The sequence below is a fragment of the Gracilinanus agilis genome, chromosome 5 (assembly GCF_016433145.1).
Source record: "Gracilinanus agilis isolate LMUSP501 chromosome 5, AgileGrace, whole genome shotgun sequence".
Classification (NCBI taxonomy): domain Eukaryota; kingdom Metazoa; phylum Chordata; class Mammalia; order Didelphimorphia; family Didelphidae; genus Gracilinanus; species Gracilinanus agilis.
In genome coordinates this window covers 197,981,107-198,005,074 of record NC_058134.1, presented here as the reverse complement: position 1 = coordinate 198,005,074, position 23,968 = coordinate 197,981,107, and the positions used below count along the sequence as shown (strand labels likewise).

General features: G+C 38.1%; 1 protein-coding gene across 1 annotated transcript in view; it reads right to left on the bottom strand.

The window, feature by feature from the left end:
- The window catches only part of GUCY2C (guanylate cyclase 2C), a 92,931-nt gene that overhangs the window by 10,588 nt on the left and 58,375 nt on the right, over window positions 1–23,968 (bottom strand). The window contains exons 17-23 of the mRNA XM_044678080.1: window positions 22,242–22,374; window positions 18,387–18,524; window positions 17,139–17,227; window positions 13,009–13,100; window positions 11,480–11,638; window positions 5,226–5,418; window positions 2,823–2,997 (exon numbers count right to left, since the gene is read on the bottom strand). Of these exons, the coding sequence (XP_044534015.1) occupies window positions 2,823–2,997; window positions 5,226–5,418; window positions 11,480–11,638; window positions 13,009–13,100; window positions 17,139–17,227; window positions 18,387–18,524; window positions 22,242–22,374 (979 nt within the window). The remainder of the gene's footprint in view (window positions 1–2,822; window positions 2,998–5,225; window positions 5,419–11,479; window positions 11,639–13,008; window positions 13,101–17,138; window positions 17,228–18,386; window positions 18,525–22,241; window positions 22,375–23,968) is intronic.

Here is a 23,968-nt window from a genome sequence, read left to right as displayed (position 1 = left end):
ATGGAGGTCATCCCTGTATTGGAAAAGAAGAGTCCTGTCCGTGGGGCTCTGCCCAAGGGCACTAGGACACAAAACCACCAATGGATGGAATGAGGTATTCCTGACCTGAGCCACCTGGGGTTTGAGAGTTGCAGCAGTGGCAGCTGCCCCCACTATCTGCTTCAAAGACTAAAGTGCTCCATTCCAACTGCAAGGGAAAGGGCAAAAGTATTCAGTGCACAGAGCCAGATGGGCTGGGGAAGTGGACGAAAGCAGTTACTCAGTCAAATATTTTGTTGGAATGTTTGAGGGCAAGGCATTTTGAAAATTAAAAATTAACTCAGCACTAGCAAAATAAGGTGTATATTGAGCAATGACAGTTGAAAAAAGTTTACAGATTCAATTAACTCCATGTGTTTCTCATGTTTCTATTTTGTATTTTCTAGTTGGTTTTCTCAATTGTTTTGAACTTTAATATCATTTGCATAGTCTCATCCTAGAAAGAATATGTTCTTATACAGATTTAAAAAACAATCACCAGCATTCCCTGCCAAGAAAATAAAAAGCCACCCTCAAACGCCAGGCGAATTCTTTTAACTATTGGTAAGGCATTTCTACCTCAGGACAAAACTGAGTTTGGCATAAGGAAGTTGCTGCTTCTAGAGGAAGGTAATTTTGGGTTTCTTCCCATCGTTGCCTCCTTTTCCAGAAATCCTCCCATTTGCTTCTAGGTACATACAAAGGTTAAGTCTCTCCAATTTGGAAAATGGGGCAAACAAACTTGGAGATAGCGGGGTAGTGTGGAAAGTTCCCAGCACAGCAATCTGGAGATTTGGGGTCCGGAGTCTTAGTCTTGTTGATAGCTAGCTGTGTGACCTTTATGTCCCAATGTCCTTGTGCATAAAATAGGAATAATAATAGCAGCCTCACATGGTTGTTTTGAGGTTCAAAGGTGCTCATGTGTATGAAAGAGATTTGAAAAAGAAAAAAATGCTATTCAAATGCAAGTTCATATATCTTTTTATTCTTATTACTATTACTAATAGCGACGATAAAGCTAAATAATGCCTACAAGGAGAAGAGTCCTTATGTAGAAATGTGGATATGAAACAATTCTCTCCTCAGTGGCATTGGACAGATGCACTCTCATGATCTACTGGACAGTGAACAAGCCTCAGGGGGTTAACAGAAATAGCTAGCATTCTTACAGTGCTTTAAAGTTTACGAAGCACAATTCATACACCTGGGATACATGAGTAGGAGAACACCAAGTGTGAATCACAAGACTGAAGCACCTTTCGGTGAAGGGAGCTTTAAAAGGATTCCCTACCAAGGGCACCTGATCACTGAGCTCCTTGTCAGTGTGGGACTGAATTAGTGAAATAGTAATGGGATACCAGGGCCCCTTTGCATCCTAGAAGAGTGCCTACAGCATGGTCAAGGTAGAGGGGCCACTTCTGGAGCCCCAAATTCCCACTGAGACACATGTTCTAGACACCAAGTGCTCCTGTGGTCCATAATTTGCGTGGCTGTGGATTGTGCAAATAGAATGTGGTTAAAATGAACACCAAAGGCAGCCCTAATCAAAATAACAGTGAGAGTAAATGAGGCACACAGCAAATAAAAATGTTGCAATGAAAAGCAATAATCAAAGGGGGGAAGACCTCAGAGCAGCAACTTTCAGCCTAAATTGGGTATTTATGGAAGTGGGGAAAGGGAAAGGTATTTTTCCTAGGCAACTAGTCTTGGTCCTCTCTGTGCTGCCTTGATGATGGAAGAAGGATGAAGGATGAGTCTTCATGCTGATTGCAATCTGAGATACAGTCCATTGTTTTAATGGGAAGTCCCATCTCCTTTTCTGCCTCCTCCATCCCTAAGCTATTGGCCAGCTCCAGCTGCTGCCTCAACAGAGCACTACAGAACCCAAAGTACAGCAGCCAGGCTGACTGCTTTGTTGTGTTCTAGGGACGACTCCAGCTATGTGGGTATGGCTGACCCAGAGATTATGGTGGTTGCTTTAGACTCTTTTGCTGAACCTAGATCCTAGGTTTGTCACTTATGGATCAGATTTGAAGTTTGTGAACTTCAAAAAAAAATGTGTTGATAACTATTTGAACATAATTAGTTTCCTTTGTAATCCTGCATGTTTTATTTTATGCATTTAAAAACATTATTCTGATAAGTAGTTGATTGCCAAAGGAGTCTAAGATACAAACCAAAAAGGTGTCAAACTCTTGTTCTGGGTTGACCTGTATTTTAATAAAATCCTTGCCTTCTGTCTTAGAATCAAAATTAAGTATTGGTTCCATAGCAGAAGAGTGGTAAAAGGTAGGCAAGTGGAATTAAATGACTTGCCCAGGGTCACACAGCTAGGAAGTGTCTGAGGCTGGGTTTGAACTTAGGACCTCCCATCTTCAAGCCTGACTTTTATCCCACTGAGCCACATAGGCGGCTCTCCCCTACATTTCTGAAAGAAGATTAGTGTGTAAAAGAGGTAGAATAATGCTCTTTTTGAATCTGCCCAGATTATTTTTTAAATAATCCAATATTGTAAAAAATAATTTGATGATTGGAATATAGGAGAAGTTAAAAAAAATAACAATGGAATCTCAGATTCCTTAATGAGGTTGAAACATGGAGTGGCTTATCTCAAAAACTGACACCTCTCACTTGGTGATCAAAAAGAATCAGAGGGAAAACCAAAATGGTCCAACATTTTGTACCCTTAGAACTTAAAGAGAAAAACATAAAAGATGCAAGACAGATTTATATAAAGATCACAATTGGAAACCCTTTCTCTTTAAGGACTTGGCTCGTAGTTGGCATAATTCTTAACTCCATACCAGAATGTACTCCAATTCGGATCCACACAGGAAGGCCAGGAAGATGCTGGAGTTCAAAGGATCCCATGAAACTGAGGATATCCAGAGCCATCTTGGCAATGTCTACTGCATGGCGATTACCATTCCTCTCTGGCAAACCACTAGCAACCATATAGGCATCTCCAATGGTCTCCACCTATGGAAATAGTTTTCTGTTTAGCTGCCTTATTCTTAGAAAATCACAGAAATTCATTCAACAAGTCATTCTACATCATCAATAATATGACCTGAGTGCTCACCATGAGCAGACGCTGAACTACTAGTGGGAATTATCATTGAGAAGATATACTTTATCTTATTGGGAACCTGAGTAAGAGTATTCCTACAATAACTTCCAAAGGTTGTCATCTAATCTAGTTAAATGAATAATAAAACAGCTTCCACGTGCTTTATCTGCACAGGGAACTTATTAACAATATAAATCACCCATATGCTCTGATGATGAGCATTATATAAATACTGAATTGGAAAGAATAGTTTTATGTGATTCCAACAAATGGCTTTCTTCCACTTCCCCTCAGGAGAGAAAGATTAGGAAATATTTCATAAAAGCCTATATTTCTTTCATTGAAATTTTTCTCATTTTATTATCTCATCCCACTTGGTAGAAGAATATATTAGAAACACGTTCTCTAGCATTTGTCATTTTCCAAATAGCAGTTCATAGAATCATTTCCTTATTGATAGTTCCTATTTTGACGTGTTACAATGTTTTTAATGATCTTTGTGGACTTTAAAGTGCTATGTAAACACAGTTATTATCGATATTACTATTGCCACATACATTAATCTAGTGATGAGATTTTTAATCTTTTTCTTAAAATGAACTCAAGATTGATGTTGTTACTGAGTGCCTGTATCCTTTTATTTTATTTTTATTTCAACCAATTTTGAACTTAGAAGACAAGAAAGATAGTGATGGCCCTCACTGAAATAGATAAGATAGGAAAAGGTAGTTCAAGGGGAAAGATAATTTTTTGGACATGTAGAATTTCCAATGCCTATAGCACAGCCAGATGCAGATGTCTAGCAGAGAGCTGGTAATGTGGAACTAGAGCTTAGGAGAGATGAGAAGGCAAAATATGTAGGCTTTGCAGTCATCTGTTTTGGGGTGATAATTAAATCCTTTGTGATTCATGAGGTTTCCAAGAGAGATTATGAAGAGAAAGAAGGGGAAAGCACCCAGACCAGGGCTACATGGTACATCAAGGGATAGGAGAGAAGATTTGGAAAATGTTCCTGAAAAAGAGACTGAAAAGCAATGGTCAGACAGGTAGGAAGAGAAGCTGAAGCAGAAACTTTTCAGTTGCTTTAGCTGTTAGTTATTTCCTTAAATAAATTTTCTTTGCAACTTCCTTAAATCAACTTTTTTTTGCCACTTTTACCCATTGTTCTTAGTTCTGTCCCCAGGGGTCAAGCAAAAATAGTCTAATCATTCTTCCACAAGACAGTCCTACAGTCTTGAAAACAGCTGTGATCTGCTCCATATTGTACTCTTATCCAGGCCAAACACTCCCAGGTCCTTCAACTATCTTCATCTCTAACCCCCCATAATCTTCTTGATTGCCCTTCTCTAGAAATGTGTGGATAATGTCCTTCCTAATACAGTGGGATTATCACCTCTCTCATTATAAGCAATATGTCTTTTTGGCAAGGAGGAAGCTTTCATTCATGAGGTTTTTTGGGTCATCATATTACACTCTTGACTCACATTGAGTTTGCAGTCTGCACAAACCCCAAATCTTTTTTTCAGGTGACTGGCTTTCTTAGCCATGTTTTTCCCATCTTGTGAAACTAATTTATTGATTCCATTTATAAGACTTTGCTTTTATCACAATTAGAGATCTTTTTGTATACTGATTCTCTCAGCAACATGTTAGCTGATATCCTTTCCAACTTCATGTCATATAAAACTTAAATAAGCATCCCATCTATTTTTTTACATAAGTCATGGATAAAAATATCAAACAATGATTGGCTAATGACAGATCCTTTGTACTCCAGGAAAAATTTCAAGTTACCATCAGCCTGTTAATGATACTTTTTGGTTCTGGTCATTTCACCATTGTTGAATCCACCTAACTGTACCATCTTCTAGCTCACATCTCTCCATCTTGTCCACAATGGTAACAACCCTTTTGTATTTCAATTTAAAATTCATTTCTATTCAGGAACAGAAGTCACATTCACTCAGCCTGTAGACTCTATCCTCTCACTCACTCCCAGCTCTTTTTTTTTAATTGGGAAAATTCTTCTTCTAAGGACGAAAATTAATACAAATAAGAAGATAAGCCATTTTCATTTTCTATATTGATCTTCTTCTCTCAATGCATTCAGCCTTATTAAGGGTACTTTAAGACTTACCTTGTAGACATCATGATGATCCAAAATGTGGTCAAAGCTCTTGTAGATGTCATTGAGCATGTCGACCACCTCCATAGGGGTGCTATACTTGCAGATGGTGGTAAAACCAACAATGTCACTGAAGTAGATTGTGACCTCCTCGTATAGTTCAGGCTCCACAAAACCTTTCTCCTTCAAAGACTTTACCACTAACCTGAAGAAGGGAAAGAGCACAAAGAGAAGGGCTTCCAGTTAAGGCCATTTGTTCTTTTCTCCCACAAGCCATTGCCATGAAACAGCAACAAATCTGTAACATGCCAATAAATCTAGAAGGCTGGACTCCAACTGAACTGGACAATGAGGAACTAAAGAGAAACGACAGACATATATATGTCTATGTACATGTGTGGAATGTGTGTCAGGTGTGTATGACCTAGATGATGTCCAATGGCTTGATATTTGAATATTATAATTATGACATGAATATTCTCTCAAATCACAATAATTTCTTATCCACCTTCACATCAAATGATATCTTATGGAAACTCTATAATGGAAATCATGAATGAATTGTCTGCTAAAAGTAATAACAATAATAATAGCTACCATTTACATAGAGCAAAAAGTTTGCAAAGAGCCTTACATATGCTATCTCATTTGTTCCTTATACAACCCTATGAGATAGATGCTATTATTAACCCCATTTTGAATTGTTCTTTGTCCTTCATTTTTGAAGAAGAACAATGATATCATGGGATGATGTCTTTAACTTGTGGATTTAATTTAATGAATTTGTGGATTACATTTAAGTAAGATGGAGCTGCCCAAAGTTGGCAGCCTGAGTCTTTCTTCCAGAGTCATCAAAGTGTAGTGGCAAGACAAAAGTCAGGGTGACTAGCCAATTAGTCCCATTCTACAGATGAGGAAACTGAGACGGAGAGAGATCGAATGACTTGTCCAGGACCACACAACTAATAAATGTCTGAGGCAGAATTCAAAGTCAGTTCTTCCTGACCTCAAACTAGCATTTTAGCTATTTTGCCACCAAACTGTTTCATGAACAAAACATTGTCCAAAAGCATAGTCATGACCAAAAATTAGAAAACATTCAAAGTCAGAATGTTCTTTATGAGATTATAAGGAAAAATACTTGTCCTAAATTTGGTAATATGATCTAGACCAAACTAAAGGTTCTGTCCAATTATACTGGAGTTAAAAACACATTTGACTTTCTAAGCAGTTTCATTCCTGTCACCATTAAGCTATAAATATTAAATTGTTTAAGACAACTGGGAAGACAGTAGGGTTTTTATCTTCTAAAAATTAGTTGTGAAAATTCTGAATACTTGAAAATATGTCTGAAGAAAAAAGATGTTTGGTTTCTTTAAAAAGTAAAGTTAGTCAGTGGGAGAACTCACTATCATGTCTTATACCTTTTTTTTTACTATTTTATGGATATCAGTTTAGCACTTGCATATTCCATCTGTTATATTTCACTTTTAGCTACATTGCCAGTTCATCTCCCTTTCTAGTCAAGAACAAAATAGCCTATTAGTGTTAATCTAAGGAAAAGTTATTATAGACCCACTGGGTTCATATGGTACATCTAGTACTGTTGTTTTCAAATTTCTATTTAGTGTTCTTCCTATTCATTATAAATTAGTTAGTTGTGATTATTTAGCTTTTTAAAAGGAGTACTTACTAAGAAGGTATGATATGGACACTCTTTATAGAACATCCCTTCCCAAAATCTGGAGCATTTTTCCCCACAATTACACATAGGATTCAAGGGGAGAATGGGTTCAAACTAAGAGAATACATAGTCAAATGGTAACTCATAATTCCTGGTAACAAGAAGTATTTTTTCTTTTTCAGAGACCTTATGAAGTTCTAACTCTGTTCTAGGTCTACACTTGTAGAGTCTGAAGGTGATTTTCTTCAATGTATTTAGTTTGTCCCTGGAATGTGTTATTTTTAAAAATGATGAAGGCCGAGATTAAAAGGGTGAATAGTATTTTTTTTAAACCCTTGTACTTTGGTGTATTGTCTCATAGGTGGAAGATTGGTAAGGGTGGGCAATGGGGGTCAAGTGACTTGCCCAGGGTCACACAGCTGGGAAGTGGCTGAGGCCGGGTTTGAACCTAGGATCTCCTGTCTCTAGGCCTGACTCTCACTCCACTGAGCTACCCAGCTGCCCCCTGGTGAATAGTATTTTAATAAAAGCCATGCTGATAGAGATAAAATCATTAGACCACACGCCTGTAAGTATTCAAACTGCTGCCTCAGCCATTTTACCTTTCCGTATCTTCGTGCGCCCAGGTAACTCAAGAGGAAGTTCACCCAGGTAGCTAAAGAGCCAGTTCAAAACCACTTCCCAATATTTAAAGCCATCCCACACCTTGAAGACGTCATCTAAAACAGGAAACCCTTTGGACCACGGGAAATGTAGTGCCAAGGTCCCCCACATGTCCACAGGAAGTTTGTCATACACTATATTGATACATATATTGAGGCTCAATCCTTCCAAATAGAACCCCAGGTGATTTTAACTAACACAAATGTCTCTCAGCTTGCACTGCAGGTACTACTATCAGCCACTGCTGTTCCAAGGATATGGACGCAAACAACTATAGAAAGTCCAAATCTTATGACCTTTTAAAGAATCTCAACCATCCTTCCTTCCTTTGCTGCTATCTCAATCTCTTCTTTGTTAAATATAGATCAAAAGATATGTCATTCCCAAAATATTTCCTGTGTTGTATAAACTGATTTTACCAATCTCTTGAGGCATTTATCTCTTGTACAGATAATTAAGCACTTGTTCATACTTAATTTATGCCTCTGGTTAATTTCCTAGAAGTGTCTAAAACTTGTGCATTCCTAGTTTTTAAAATCTATTTTATTTTTTAATCACATTTATTTTCTTTTCCTTCCACCAAACGTATAAGGCATAAACATTATAGCACATCATGATGATAATGTCTATCTTGAGTTAACACTAACTTAAATACCCCTACTTAATACCTCACTAGACTGAAGACAAGATTAATTCTCCTTTGTCTACTTTTAAATTGAATCAACAAAAGATTGAACACCCTACTTAGTACTAGGTAAGAAGCTAGCAAGGTACTTGGAAAAGTTGCACTCACAGAAATTCAATCAATCAGGAAACTGTGTACCTTTTTGATGAGAACTTAACCTTCAGAAGGTGAGAAGTTGATCCCACAGACACTGCCCCCTGGGCAGTGCTAGACAATTTTAAAACTGTGATTAGCCCCTGTGAAGAGGGGAAGGGACAAGAAGTCACCATAAAAGCAAGCCCCAAACTCTTTCAGAGCAGATTGTCTTTGAGAAGACAGTCTGAAGGAATTGTCTTCTGGAGATAGTCTTCAAGGGAGCTTTGCTGGAGACTAAGGCTTGGATTGTGGTCTTGGAGCTCAGCTTCAACTTGGACTCTGACTCCTGAACTACTTCATTGGGTGTGTGAAAGACTGACTCCTTTCCTAGTTTCTGAAGAGACTAGCTTCCATCTTGGAGGAGGCAGTGTGGTTACTCACATTTAGGTTGATAGGATAGATAAGCTCTCTAACCTCTTCACATTGGTCTACTTTACTGTCTCCTCTCCATTTTGTAAATATTTGTAAATAAATTTCAGATTTGAGATATAATAAATATTGGCAACCACATAATTTCATATAATTATTACTCAACCATTAATTTAAACTCTTACAATATACAATTAATATTTCATTCTGATAGATCCTGAGGTGGAATTTTCTGAAACCATTCTCTAAAAGGTTGAGATTTCCTGAAGTTAATTGTGCATGCTCTCCACAGATGCACCCACATATCCGACCAATGCTGGAAAAATAATCTGTCATTATGCTGAGAGGTCCATTCTGATCCTTCTGGCACTGGAGAGTTACCAAATAAATATTTTTGGATCTACATTTGAGGTATGCATAAGGGAGTGGGAGGCAGGGATGGAGGAGGTTTAATGCTTCTTTGTTGCTTTTATCACAAGTAGTCTCTGTTTTGAGTTTCTAAATACAAGGCATGAATTGTCAGAGGATCTAGGTATTGATCACCCACTCATTGCTTGTAATACTGAGATATTACTTTGAAAAGAGTACAGTTGGTTTCATTCGGTGCTGACACTCTGCCCAGACAGCAATGTAGCAATTCTATCCACTGGCAATGGAATTCAGAAGTGAATTTGGTTTGGTAAAAACTTTTTGTTTCTTTTGAAATTTTAATTTAATTATTTTTTTGATTAACATACACTTATCTCTCCCTTTCTCCACTCCCCCCCAAACTGAACAATATTTATTTAAAAAAAAACCTTCAGAACAAACATAGTCAACCAAAACCAATTCCCACTTTAGCTATGTCCAAAATTTTTTTCTTCTCAATCTGCATTTTAAGTCCATCCCTTCTCTGGTAAGAAGTGCTTCATCTTCTGAAATCAGGGTTTGTCATTACATTGATCAGAATTTTAAAGTCTTTCAAAGTTGTTTTTCTTTACAATGTAATCATTGTATAGATTATTCTCCTATTTCTACTAACTTCATTCTGTATCAGTTCATAGAAGTCTTTCTAGTTTCCTCCGAAATTGCCCTTTTGCCATGTTTTATGATACAATCAGATTCTATTGTATTCATAAACTATAATTTTTAAATGTATTTTTTTTCAGATAACATGTTCTCTCCCTCTCTCCCATCCTTCTTCAGTCCTTAGAATGGCTTAACCAATTTACACCTCCACCAATAATGCTTTAGTATTTTCCAGCCATCCCTCCAACTTTGGTCATCTTTGTCAACCATAATTGCTTTAATTTGCATATCTCTAATATTTACTGCTTTGGAGCATTTTTATATGCTTGTTGATATTTTGGATTTCTTCCGCTTAAACATTTTCATATCCATTGCCCATTTATCCACTGGTAAATGGGTGCCTTTTTTTTCATTTTTTATTGTCATGCAAAGCACACTTCAATATTAAATCATTGTTGTAAGAACACACTCCTACATTACCAAAAACCCCAAATAAAACCATAAATACACTTATGTGAAATATGACTCCAACAGTTCTTTCTCTGGATAAATAGATATTAAGACTAGTACATTTAAATCATTTCCCTATATATCTTGAATATGAATACTTTATTAGAGAAACTTAACTATAATTATCACAAGTTGAAACACTCACTCTCTCTTCTAAGAGATCCAGATAGTAGATCTCTGTTCTGAATTGTATGTTCTGTGTGTTCTGGATTGTATATTCTGTGTGTTTGGGGTTTTTTTTTGAAGGAGAAGGAATGAATATGTTTTGGACAATATAAAGCTAGTTGATGCTTGATTACATGATATAGGGTAACAATTAATAATTATTAATATTGGGAGGGATAAACTCACATCAGAATGGCTCAAGCCAATAGCATAAGAAAAACACTCCTATCCCTTTAGGGTACCTCTAGTGCCCTAACATAGTTGGGAAGGTAACTGCCCAACATCACTGTCCTCTGGGGACTCAATTTACCAGTGCATGTGGATGTTGGGATAAAGACCTGCAGAGTTTACATGAACTATAAAGGTTAATAAAGAGTATACTCAGCATTCATCTGTTGGCAAATGTCAATTTATTAATTCTTTCTCTCCTCTAGGGGTTGCCTCAAGGCTTAGACATAGTTCTTGGCTCTTCTGCCCTTGCCTTTATCCATTAGTGTAAGTATTTTAAATAATTAATTTCCTTTTTTAAATACACATTGGTTTCTATCTAGACACTAGCTGTTTTATAATTGTTTCGAGCTGAAAAAGTACCTAGCTTACCATTTGGAGGTCTCACCCTGGAATCCTACCTCTTATTGTATGCCTGCAAAACTATTTAACAAAATGAAGGGCATACACTGGCTGTCTACAATTCAGCTTCTAACCTTTATCTTCCGGCATCTCCTCTCTGAGGAATGAATGCATCCAGCATCTTGTTATTTCTTATTTCTCCCATCATCCTGCCTTCTACCACCCCTAAAGGCTTCCTAACTTTTTAAAAACTTTAACTACTTTAAATTTCCAAGGAACTAGAACATGACTTAAATAGGGTGGGCATTCAAAATGTCTATGGACTTGCCCAGATGAAGAAGAGTGAGAAGTTACCAGCATGTGGGATAGGAAGAGAGACAGACAGAACCCCGAAAGGACATGCTGAAGCACATCTTAGCCTATGAAGCACAGCTCTGGAATGCTGGGAAACCACACTAGCAGGAAGCCCAATTTCACCTGGGTAGCAGCATGAAGTTAAGCCTGTCTGCTCTGTCCCGCTCTGCCTTGTAGAGCTTGGTCCTTTCCTCCACCAGGTGTTCGAGGTTCCGGGAGTAGAGTTGAAGGCGTCGGATTAAGGTGTCCATGTAGCTCTCGTTGTTTTGACTGTGAAAATGACTACAGGAAAGATAAAGCAAAGTTATTTTCTCCCAGGTGGGAAAACTTGAGAAGTGGTTGGGGGTGGGTGGGAAATGAAGGGGAGAGCTACACCTGCCATTCAATAAATAGCAGAGACTCACACACAGATCCAGGCTGATGAAGAGGGAAGCATTTTTCAATCTGATTTGCAAGTAAAGTATACAGATCTGATCTCTGTGTGCTTTAGGCTTCTAATGCTTACTTGGGGCAGAATATTTCTTTATTCTGAAGAGTGTGGGAAGTATGGGTAGGTTTGTTTTCTGTGGTTGTTTCTGGGACCTTAAGTCAGCCTGAAAGCATTTATTAAATGGGGGTAAGGGCATTGCATGAGACTGTACAGGGTCTTATAAAACCGAAGTCTTGTGCTTAGAGTCTTTAGTCTGGTCAGGGAAGGCGATGGCCGATGGCTAGCAATCTTGGCTTAAGGAATTCCTTGAAACATTCTCTTCCAGAGGAGAAGCCTGTTTCACACAGCTATGGCTAGGAGATGTATTCCCAACCAAACAAGAGTGAGAAGTAATTACAAAATATAAAAGAGATAACTTTAATTATATGAAACTGAAATGTTTCTCCATTAATGCATCTAAGATATAAAAAGAGAAGTGGTCAAATGGAAAAAAAAATCTCTGTTATCAAGTTTCTCTGATAAGAGTTTGGTATGCAAGATATGTCAACGATACACAGACACAAAAATATATACAAGAATACATTTTTCTCCAATTGAAGTCAGATGAGATCTGTCGTTTTGCATAATAACATCCTATTCTTGACCTTGTACCAACTTGCACTGGTCTTAGAGTAACCAGGAGAGATGATGTAGAACTAATTGAGTGATTAGGACTCCCTGAAACAAGCTCTTAACAGACTTAGGTTATACTTAAAGCATCTTTATGTTTATATAGTGCACTGAGGTCTGCAAAAAATGATAGGCAGAGAAACTGGGTTTTTATGTTTTCAGAGACCAATCCTCTGAAATATATTTATCATTTTTACAAAACAGCTAAAAATTCCTATTCGGAAAAGTAGGGGAAAGAGAGAGAGAAAGAAAAAGAAATAGAGAGAAGGAAAAAAGAAAGACAGGAAAGAAAGAGAGAAAGAAAGCAGAGAAAGAATGAAAAGAAAAGAAAGAGAAAAATGTTAAATATTGTTAAAAACTGTTTCATGCAAGCAAGAGTAAGTTTTTAACATTTACCAGCACACCCCTGGTAAGAGCTATATATAGTACTTGCCAGTTTACAAGGGACTTTGTTCATAACAACCCCTTCAAAAAGGCACAGTATGAGTCCCATTCTACAGATGAGGAAAATATCTGAATTTTTTGGTAGGAAAATAAGTAATACCACCCATACCTAAATAGTTTAGCCAGGGTACTCTCAATTTTCTTAAAGTCTGGTCTCTTCTCTGGGTCTTCTTCCCAGCAGTTTTTAACAAGTAGAAATACCTAGAAGTAAGCAGTGGGAAAATTAACTAAGAGATGAGTTGTATCAAGGCAGCAAGATGAATCAAGACAGAATCTTGCTTCTTTTCCTTTCCACAGATGATTAGAAGCAATCCAGGGAGTGTTTTAAGGTAGCTCTACAATTCTAACAAGGATGTGGGGAGCTCTCATCTACTAACTAATCTTTAAATTATTGCCCTTGCTACTGTCAAGGGCTTCACTTTCCTCCAACCACCTTACTATTATTAAGAGGAAGAATGAGACCTAAAAATCCTCAATGAAGTTTCAGTCTAGGCTCACTGCCTTATTTTCTGGGGGTAGATCAAGGATAAAACAGAAAAGGAAAAGGATTAGGGAGTTTGTGTAATGTACAGAAATATTAGCAGGTCATAGGAGGACACAGATTTAGAGCTGAGAAGGGACTTTAGAGATAATTTAGCCCAACACTATAATTTTACAGATGAGGAAACTGAGATCCAAAGAGTTTAAATGTTGAAACCCAAAGTTACACAGCTAATAAATGTGTAAGACAGAATTAAAAACCAGTTCTTCCTGACTCCAACACTTTATCCATACATGCCTATGTGTGCAAGATATTGGGGGTAAAAAGATGAATTAATAAGAGTTCCTGGCCTTAAGTAGTTTATAATCTAATAGAGAGGAGGAAGTATATACACAAATAACCATACCGCAAGGCAGATTGTAATAAATGAAAGGGAAAGTCCAAGGTACTACAGAAAAATTGAGAAAAGAGAGAGATTACTCTGTATATGGGTGGGGGGGGTGTGGTTTGGTCAGGGGGCAGGATAAGAGAAAGCTTCATGAAGGAAATAGCAACACTTGAGTTGGACCTTGATGTAAGGGAGTGATCTTAATAGTACCAGATTGGGGTAAAAAAAAATAAAATAAAATCTCCTCTAGGCATGATTGAACAAAAGAGTGGGCAGAATCATAATGATGGATATAACTAGTTTGTTTAGAACAGTCTGTATGAGAGAGGAAGCATCACATAATCAAAAAATGTCAAGAGCCAAAAGAAACATTAGGGACCACCTAGTCCAACCCATATTTGGAAAGAAATTCCCCATCAGGGCAGCTAGGTGGCCTGGGTTCAACTCTGGCCTCAGACACTTCCTAGCTGTGTGACCCTGGGCAAATCACTTAACCCCAGTTGCCTAACCCTTACTACTTTTCTGTCTTAGAAATGATATCAATTCTAAAGCAGAAGAGAAGAGTTTGGTGGGTTTTTTTAAGGAATTCCCTCTACAACATATCTGAAAGTAGTCCTCTAGCCTTTGATTGAAAATTTCCTTTGAGAAGAATCTTCCAACTCTTGAGGCATCTCATTCCATTTCTGGAAAACTCATCTTTAAGAAGTTTTTCCTTTTACCTACCCCAATTTGCCTCTTTGACACTTTTGACCATTGATTCCAGACATGGAAAGCAGAACAAAGCTAATGCCTCACATCTCAAACATGCCTTCCTCTATCCCTTTACCTTCACCCCCACACCCACCATTCCTTTTCTTCTCTAAGCTGAATGACTCAACCTATAGGACATATAATCCAGGCCTTTTGCCATCCCAAAGTGCCCTCCTCTAGATCTTATTGGTTTATTAGTTTATATTCTTCTTAATATAAGAATTAGTTTATATAGTATAACCTTTTATTTTATACTTACATATTATATATAATAAGCTTAATGTAAGCTTATTAATTTATATTTCTCTTAAAATGTGGTGTCCCCAATTGAACACAATTCTCCAGATGTGGTCTGACCTCTGTAAAGCATGGGAGGACCATCCTCTGCTTATTCCTGGAGGCTCCATATCTCCGAATGCTCCCTCTATGGCACACCACTGATTCTTATCCAGCTGCAGTTTACTATAGCCTGCAGATCTTTTTTGAACAAACTGCTATCTAATCACATACCTTTCCCATCTTCCACCTGTGATGTTAGTTTTTAAACATTGTCCTTAATTGAATTTTGTCATATTCTGTGCATCTCAGTGTTCCAACTTGTTAAGATCTTTTAAAATATTGATTCCATCATCTAATCTGTTAGCTGTCCCTCTAGATTGATTTAATGTCTCTGAATTTGATAAATATTCTATGCATGCTTTTATCTGAGTCAATGATAAAAATGTTAAACCACATAGAGCCAAGAATAGAACCTGCGGTACTACATCAGTGACCTCTTTACATACTATTAATGACTATTCTCTGAGTCCAGATACTCAAATAATTCAGAATCTGCCTAATTGCACTATTATTTATTTAACCTAAATCCATCATGTCCCCAAGAACAGTCTAAGAGTTGTTTTTTTGTTTTTTAATCAAATATCCTGATAAAATCTAGGTAAATTATTATATATCTTTAACATCCCTTTAATCTTCCAGTTTACTACGTCAAAATGTCAAGTCAACTAGCATGTGTTATTGTTGAGTTATTTCAATCATGTCTGATTCCTCATGAACCCATTTGGGATTTTCTCAACAAAGATACTGGAGTGTTTGCCATTCCTTCTCCAGCTCTCTTGACAGATGAGGAAACTGAGTCAAACAAGGTTAAATGACTTACTTGCCCAGGGTCATACAAGTAGTAAGTATCTGAGGCCAGATTTGAACTTGGGTCATCCTGATTCCAGGCCCCAGTGCTGTACCCATTGGGCCACCTAGTTGCCCATCTATGACTATACGTAAATTATCTTTCATTAAAGTACTCCTCTGAAGCCTCGGCATGTCATGGAGGTGACCTCGGTTTCTTGAAGGCTGTGTTAATGGAGCCCAAGTCCTGATAAATCCTACCAAGCTTGAAAGGCTTCCATTATGCTCCAAGTATTGGAGCACCCAATTCAGAGGGTCATCATCAGGTTGCCTGGGGGATAGATAATAAGAGTCTTTGGCCACACCAACTCTCAACAAGGATCTTCAAGGGATTGCCATCAGCACTGATGAAGGATATACCCATTCCAAGAAAATCAGGGATCCCTGAAGTACTGAATTGTCCTTGGGTGTGTGCTATCAGATCATGGACTTTGAGCTAGAAAAGACCTTAGAAGTCCAAGACCTTTATTTTACATTTGAGGAAACTGAGGCCTAGAGTGGTTAATTGATTGGTTCAAGGTGATGCAGGAAGTGAAATTTGCAAAATCTTAGCACAGTACTTGGCATATAGTAGGTACTATATAAATGATAACTTCCTTCCTCACTAAGTGTTTTATATACATGCTATCACCTTATCCTCCAACAGCCCTATGAGAGAAGAATGACATTTCGTCATCCCATCAAATGAGATGATGCTTGCAAAGCAGTTAGGATGGTTTCTCTTGTGGTCATCATGTCTGACTCTGTGACCTCCTGGACTATAAAGTTTTCTCGGCAAGGATACTGGAGCAGTATCCTTCTCCAGTTCCTTCTCCAGTGGATCCTTTTGTCAGGCAATCAGAGGTTAAGTGACTTGCTCAGGATCACACAACTAGGAAGCATCTGAGGCCAGGTCTTCCTGACTCCAGGCTCAGTTCTCTATCTACTGAGCCACCAGCTGCCTCTATTTAGCACAGAGGAGGGAGACACTATATCAATTCTTACTCCTTTTCCTTCTTTCCCTTCCCTCTCCTTTTATAAATGAAGAAAAAGATCCAGAAAATTTAAATGACTTGTTAAATGTCAGAGAACAAGTAAATAGGTTCAAGCTAAGACTCTTCTGAATTCTTGTCTTGGGTTCTTTCTATAGCACCATGGCGACACCCTGAGTCAAGAAAGAGCAAGGAATGGGCTGGCATGTTCATGATCATAGGGATGAACCAAGTGAATATAAGCAAGATGGTGAGCTGATGAATTAATGTGACAATGCCCTAGTGATGAGGGAGAAAGAATAAAGAATAGGGAAAGAAGAAGGCTATATAAGTAAGGTAGGAGACTCTTGCTCTGCCCCTTAACATTTTTAGACATCATCATCTGGTTAATCAGAAATGGTTGATGTGGGGAGAAGAATGAGACTTGGAGATAGGAGAAGGATTTTCTGGAGGATTTGCCTTACTTCCAGTTCCTTTTCATCCGTTGTCTCTAGAAAGAGATCTGGGCGGAATGGTTTCAGACCATTGTAATTCTCCACTCTGAAAATTTTCTCTAAGGAGACAATACACAGGAGTTAGACTTTTTGACTGAATGTTATATTGGTTTTCAGCACACTTCTCCTCAACAAGCACTAATTGGCCTCTTTGGTAGCCACAGGCATAATTTCCAGGTGAAAGGAGCAGGGAGATAAGAAGAGTATCACCTGTGGCAGTGACATCATAAGACTGAGGGATAAAATGTATTTGGAGCTTGTCAGTGTAATGACTGAAGATCTTTTGTGATTAAGAACATGACCCACGTCATCTAGCTAGAGTGAATGATTGAGGACATGTTGTCAAGCAGAGATGCCTCTGCCATTGGGATCATTAGAGAAAGAAAAAAAAAAACAGAATCATATTAAGGTCTTCCAACCCACAATAATAATGAATAATAATATTCCATATTTGGTTAGCATTTTATATTATCTTATTCTCATAAGAACTCTGCAAGACAGGGCAGTGGGTTTGTTTTTTTGGGGAGGAATCAGACCTATGAATTCATTGGTATATGGAAATGGTCTTAGCACTTTGTTGTTATTGCTATTGTTCAGTCATTTCAGTCATATCTGACTCTTCATGATCCCATTTGAGGTTTTCTTGGCAGAGATATTGGAGTGGTTTGTCATTTTCTTCTCCAGGTCACTTTACAGATGAGGAAACTGAGGCATAGAGGGTTAGGTTACTTGCCCAGGGTCACACAGCTAGGAAGGATCTGGGGCCAGATTTGAACTCATAAAGATGAGCCTTCTTGACTCTAAGCCCATTACTCTCTCTAGCTATACTTAATTAACACTTAATAAATGTTTATTGACTAACAAAGCTGCCTCTACCATGCAATTCTTATGCAACTTTCATTTGCAGAGATTTTCCTGGGACCCTAATGGATTAAGTGCCTTCACCCAGGATTCTACAGCCAAGATGTGTCAAAAGCAAGACTTGGACCCAGATCTTGTGGGTCTCTGAAGTCTACTATCTCACACAGCCTCTGTGAGCAGAGATCATTACTCCAATTTTAGAGAAAAAGAAAACCGAAAGCACAGAGTGCTTCATCGCTGATTGATAAAGTGAATTGCTTTGTGTCAGAGTTAGTAAGAGAATCTCAGCTAGAACATGCAGCTCCTGACAGCTAGGGCGATGTTCTTTTCTGCGCTGCCTGGCTGGTACACACTTACCTTTCTGGTCCCGACATCTCAATGTGTAAAAGGTTTCTCTTCGAAGTATGATTTCTTGAGTGATTATCCCATAGCTGTACACATCCCCTTTCTGAGACACATTGGCTTCTCGGAGGTGTTCAGGAGCCATCCACAAATCTGAGATGCCAAAAACATTTGGGGGTGGTCAGCAACACTTCCTCCTCCACCCCTCCAAAACCTTTTACTCCTTTCACAATTCTTTTCCTGCATAATCTGGCCTGACTAAAAAAAAGATTATCTTGAATTTAGAGGAAGAATGCCTTTCTTTCAATGCCTCTTTTTCTTAAACTCTAGCCTAACCCTTGACATTAATGTATAAATAATTTTTTGTTTTGTATTTAAAAGAACATCCAAAGCCTAAAAGGAATTTTTCATTAGGATGGTATTAGGGAAAGGAGTTACCTTATAGCCTTTGTTAAAGTTGGCCTTTTTTTCTTTTTAAAAACTCTTATTAATATCTTTTAATACCCCCCCCTTTATTTCCCAACATATCCCTTTTCCACTCATCAACTATCGCTTGTAACCAAGAGTGGGAAAGAGGAAGTTGGGAAAGTGGAGAATTTCAGCAAAACTCACCAGCACGTTAACTGAGTCTGACAGTATATGCAACATTCCACTCCTATAGGCCTCATCCACTAAAAAACTAAGGAGGACAAGTACCATTTTCCCATTGTTTCCTGGATTCCTCATACTCACAAAGGGGATGAATGTTGTAATCAAATATTACCATGCCATAAGAAGTGACAAATATGAAACAGGCTTGGCCCAAAACATTTGCTGTAGCTGGAAGTATTGAATTGAAATGACCACATGGATGGCTTTCTGGCCCAAGCTGGGGAAAGTCCATGTGGAAGAAGGGGACACTAGAGGTCTTAATATGGGAGTCTTGTACCCTGAAGGTACTGTACTTCTGGTCACAAACCATGAGTTCTCTCAAAGGGACAGGGAAGAGACCGTGAATGACCCAGTAGGATTAGGAAGTAAACTGTCCATCATTAGAGGTAGACGTGAATGTATTTTGGGTCTTTAAGAATAAGTTCTGAAGATAATAAATGTAGCTGCTGAATTTGAATGACTGTATTTGGGAATGATTGTCATATCCGATGTGATAGGCGTGGTCCCTCCCTGAAGACTGTTAGTTCAGTAATGGTCTAAGAACTGTGCCAAAAAGGACTTTTTATGGGGCATAAAAAACATGGAAAACTGTTCCATGTGAAATTTGTTTAGACAGTACTAAACACTGAGAGAAGCCCGTGGAAAGAGAATATTGGAGCTGCTTTATCTCCTCACTCTACTGCAAACCCAAGACCCTTTAGAATTTTCTGTCATTTAGGATATAAACAAATGAGTCCTAGGTACCCCACATGATTTACTGAGGGCAAGAGTAGTAATGGGACCTGGAAGAGGGAAGTGGCAATGCTCAGGTCCCAGAAGAAGGGGGAAGCAGCAATACTCCCATCTAACTATACTTTGGGGGATTTTTCTGGACTTTATCATGCTTCAGGAACCTCATCATCGGGGAATCTCACCATCCTGAAAGATTCAATCAGCCTTGGTACTCGAACCTCATTCGCACCCTCTGCCTCTCTGATTGGAGGGCCAAGCCATGGACTATGAATTCCAAAAATTTCATTTAAAGAAAGGATCTCTGAGTCAAGGGTTGATCATTTTAATCACTTCTCTAATGTGTAATTCCAAATTACTTTCTGGAATATTGGACCAATTTGACTTTTTAGATGGGACATGGATTGACCCATGGTTTTTATGAGCCACCTTTACAACAGGGATCGACTAGAGGTAGATATTTTTTAAATACCTGTTGAATGAAACTAAACTGATTCAGTATCATTTTGTCTTTATCATAACCATAACTTGGAAAATAACCATAACTTGGAAAATAACCAGAGAAAAGGATTTTCATTCCCTCTTTAACAGATTCAAAAATTAAAGGACAAAGGCCACTTGTCCAAGACCATAATTCTAGGTAGAAACAAATTTTGAAATGGGAAGCTTAATAAGTGCTAATTCTCTGAAGTCATTTTCAAATCCAATTATGTTTTAAGTCAGGCTTAGCTAATTGTATAATTTAGTTGTCAAGCCTTCTTCAATATGCTTTCGCATCAATAGACAAGCTGAAGTAATTTATTAGGAAGAGAATTGAAAAAAATAAACAAAAACATGCCGTCCTAGGATGGGTCAAAGAAACTGGGGATGTTTTAGCCTGGAGAAGAGAGAGCTACCATGCTAACAGCTCTTATGATAGATAAGGGCTCATGGGGGAAGGAGGGCTCCTAAACAAAACAGAAATCACTCTGTGTTTTTCTTTCTTCATAATGATGCAGGAATGCAGCAGGGTGAAGGAGCATAGGTTTTAAAAAGTGAAGGACCACAGATGAAAAGTACTTTTTCCCCCAAAAAATTATAGGTTGTCATAGCTGGAAAGAGCCTTAGAGATTATTTTGTCTAACCTCATTTTACAGATGAGAGAGCTGACATCCAAAGAAGTTGTGACTTGTGCATGTGCACATGGCAAATTAGTGATGGAGCCAGGACTTAAATTCAGGTCTCTTGACTCCTAGTCTAGTTATCTTTCTACTGCACTACTTCTTGGATTTTTTTCAGTCATTGTCCTACTCTTCATGACCCAATTTGGGGTTTTCTTGGCAAAGATACTGGAGTGGATGGGCCATTTCTTTCTCCAATATATTTCCATTTTATAGATGAAAAAACTGAGGCAAACTTAAGGTTAAGTGTTGCCTAAGGTCAGACAGCAAATAAGTATCTGAGGCTGGATTTGAACTCAAGTCCTCCTGATTCTGGGCCAGCACTCTATCACCTAGCTGTTCTTATTGCAGTATGATGCCTCCCTAACTTAACATCTAGATTTTACATGTCTGGAATCAGAGACCCAGAAAGGTTTGGTAATGAGAGTTACATAGTGGGCTAGTGGCAGTTAATGAACGCCAGCTTAGAACCAAAATCTTTTGACTTGAAATCCAAGGCTCTATCAATACACACTAGGGACGGGGTATGGAATTAGGAAGACCTGAATTCAAATCCATCCTCAGATATTTCCTAGCCATGTGACAAGTCACTTAACCTCTGTCTGCCTCAGTTTCCTCATCTGTAAAATCAGGATAATAATAGCACCTGTCTCATAGAGTTATCGTGAGGAACAAATGATAATATTTGTACATTTAGCACAATGCCTAGCACATAGTAGGCACTTAAATGTTTATTTTCTTTCTTCATTATATTATTATTATACCATGCTTGAGAAAGTGAGTCAGTTAGTGTCTAAAAGCATTCTTTCCTAAGTGATGGAAATACATAGAATGTTATAGTCAAAAAGGATCATCACATTCTATTCCTGTACTTTTGAAATAAGGAAACAAGGAGATGTATCTCAGAATGATAAAGTGGCATGGTTATAAGTTAGTGGTCTGCAGAGCCAGGACCTGAATTCAGGACCTATGCTTTGTGGTTGTGCAGTTATTTCAATTGCATCTAATTCCTGGCGACTCCATTTGGAGTTTTCTTGGCCACGGTGCCAGAGCAGTTTGCCATTTCCTTCTCTAACTCATTTTCCAGATAAGAGGACCAAGGCAAACAGGGTAAAGCGGCTTTCCCAGGGTCACACAGCTAACAAGTGTCTGAGACAGCATTTGAACTTTGGTCTTCCTGACTCTACAGCCCACTGTGCCACCCAGACTAGGGCTTCCCATTACCTTATTCTATGAAACAAATGACCCAGCTGTGAGTATTCAAAAAACTCAAAACCAGAAATAAAGTCAACAAGTGTGGAAATTGCAACTAAATAGGATAACGACTGACCTTTCTTCGTAGGTAAAATGGAATTGCAACCAAAATCAGTGATCTTCACCACCATTCTGCTGTCCACTACACAGTTAGTAGACTTTAGGCGACCATGAACTTCAGTTTTACTGGAGTGCAGATAGGACATCCCCTATCGTTTTTTAATTGCAAACAGAAAATAAAAAGAATGGAAAAATAAAATAATTGAAAATCCTTAGAAAGAGCTGAGAGTCCACAGATTTTTCTTTTTAGGTCTGTTTTTCTTTTAAAGTAGTGAACAAGTTTAGGGGACATAATGAATACAGCAACACACCAGTTCAGTAAAATTAATTAAACTTTTCAGTTTGTTTAATTCAATTAAAATTTTAAAAATAATTATAGAGGACCTACTCTGCATCTAGCATTGCATACATTTTTCTCAGCATATGTGGCTTAAATGATAAGCTAACAATGAAATTTTGGTTGTCCTCAAGATAAGCAGATAAATAGTTTAACACTGATTTCTCATCAACAAAAGGGTAATAAATATCCACAATAAAAAAATGGAACTGCTCTAGGAGACAAGTGACAAGGATGTTTGAAATTTCCTCTATCACTTCTTAGTTGTGTGACTTCATTTCTTTGGGGCTCAGCTTTCTAATCTGTAAAGGGGCATAATAATATTTTACCTACTAAGAGGCAAGGATTTAGATCAAACAATTCTCTGGTTCTAGGATCTAGGATTCTTCTTGATCTGTGTCTCATTCTATCATGGAAGTCCTATGTTCTCCATTCCCTGGTGGCCAAGGATTTTTTTCTATTTCTAAATTCTAAAGATTTCTATATCTTTTCCATATCATAAGACATGAAACTGTCTTCTCATTCCACCCTGGCAAAGTTCTTGCCAGCTACCCTGCTACCCCAACCCTTTGCACCAGTAGATTAGTAGACCAGATACCATGGTGTAAGGGTAGAGGGAAACTTAAGCCATTCTTTGGCAACTTAAGCCAACTTTGGCACTCCTATTCTAGGATCTGTGATGCCCTAATTGATAAGTAAATGAGTATAAAATCCCACCGCTGAATAGATTAGATTACAATATCTAGCCATCCCTAGCATGCTTCATATTTTACCCCAGCCATCTTAACATCTGCTCTGCTGCAGACTCTTTGGAACCACCAGACTTCTAGACTATTCCCATGAATCCACTCAGTTTTGGAATTCCTGCCTTTGTTCAGACTGATCTGATTGGTTAACATATGAACACAAATTCGTATGGCTATATTGGTCTCCATATTTAATCAGGCTTCATATTCTATTCTATCCATTTTCTTGCCATTTAACTATAGTATTCCCTATCCTCCCTTTCCCTGTCTTCCTCTTCTCTTAGTGACTGGCTCAGAGTCTAGCACATAGTAGGCACTTAATAAATGCTTGCTGATTGATTAAGGAAATGTAATCAGATCAATACAGCCTAGATACTACAGGCAGTCTGTACTACACCACTCATTCCTGTGACTTACAAACCAAAATATCCCTCCCTAGCCACTACTTCTCTTTATGTGCACAGTGGTTTGAACCCTGGGACTGGAGTCAGGAAGATTCATTTTCTTGAATTCAAATTTGACCTCAAATACTTATTAGCTATATGGCTTTTGGCAAGTTATTTAACCCTGTTTGCCTCAGTTTCCTTATCTGTAAAATAAGCTAGATAAGGAAATGGCAAACCATTCTAGTTTCTCTGCCAAGAAAACCCAAGGGTTTGC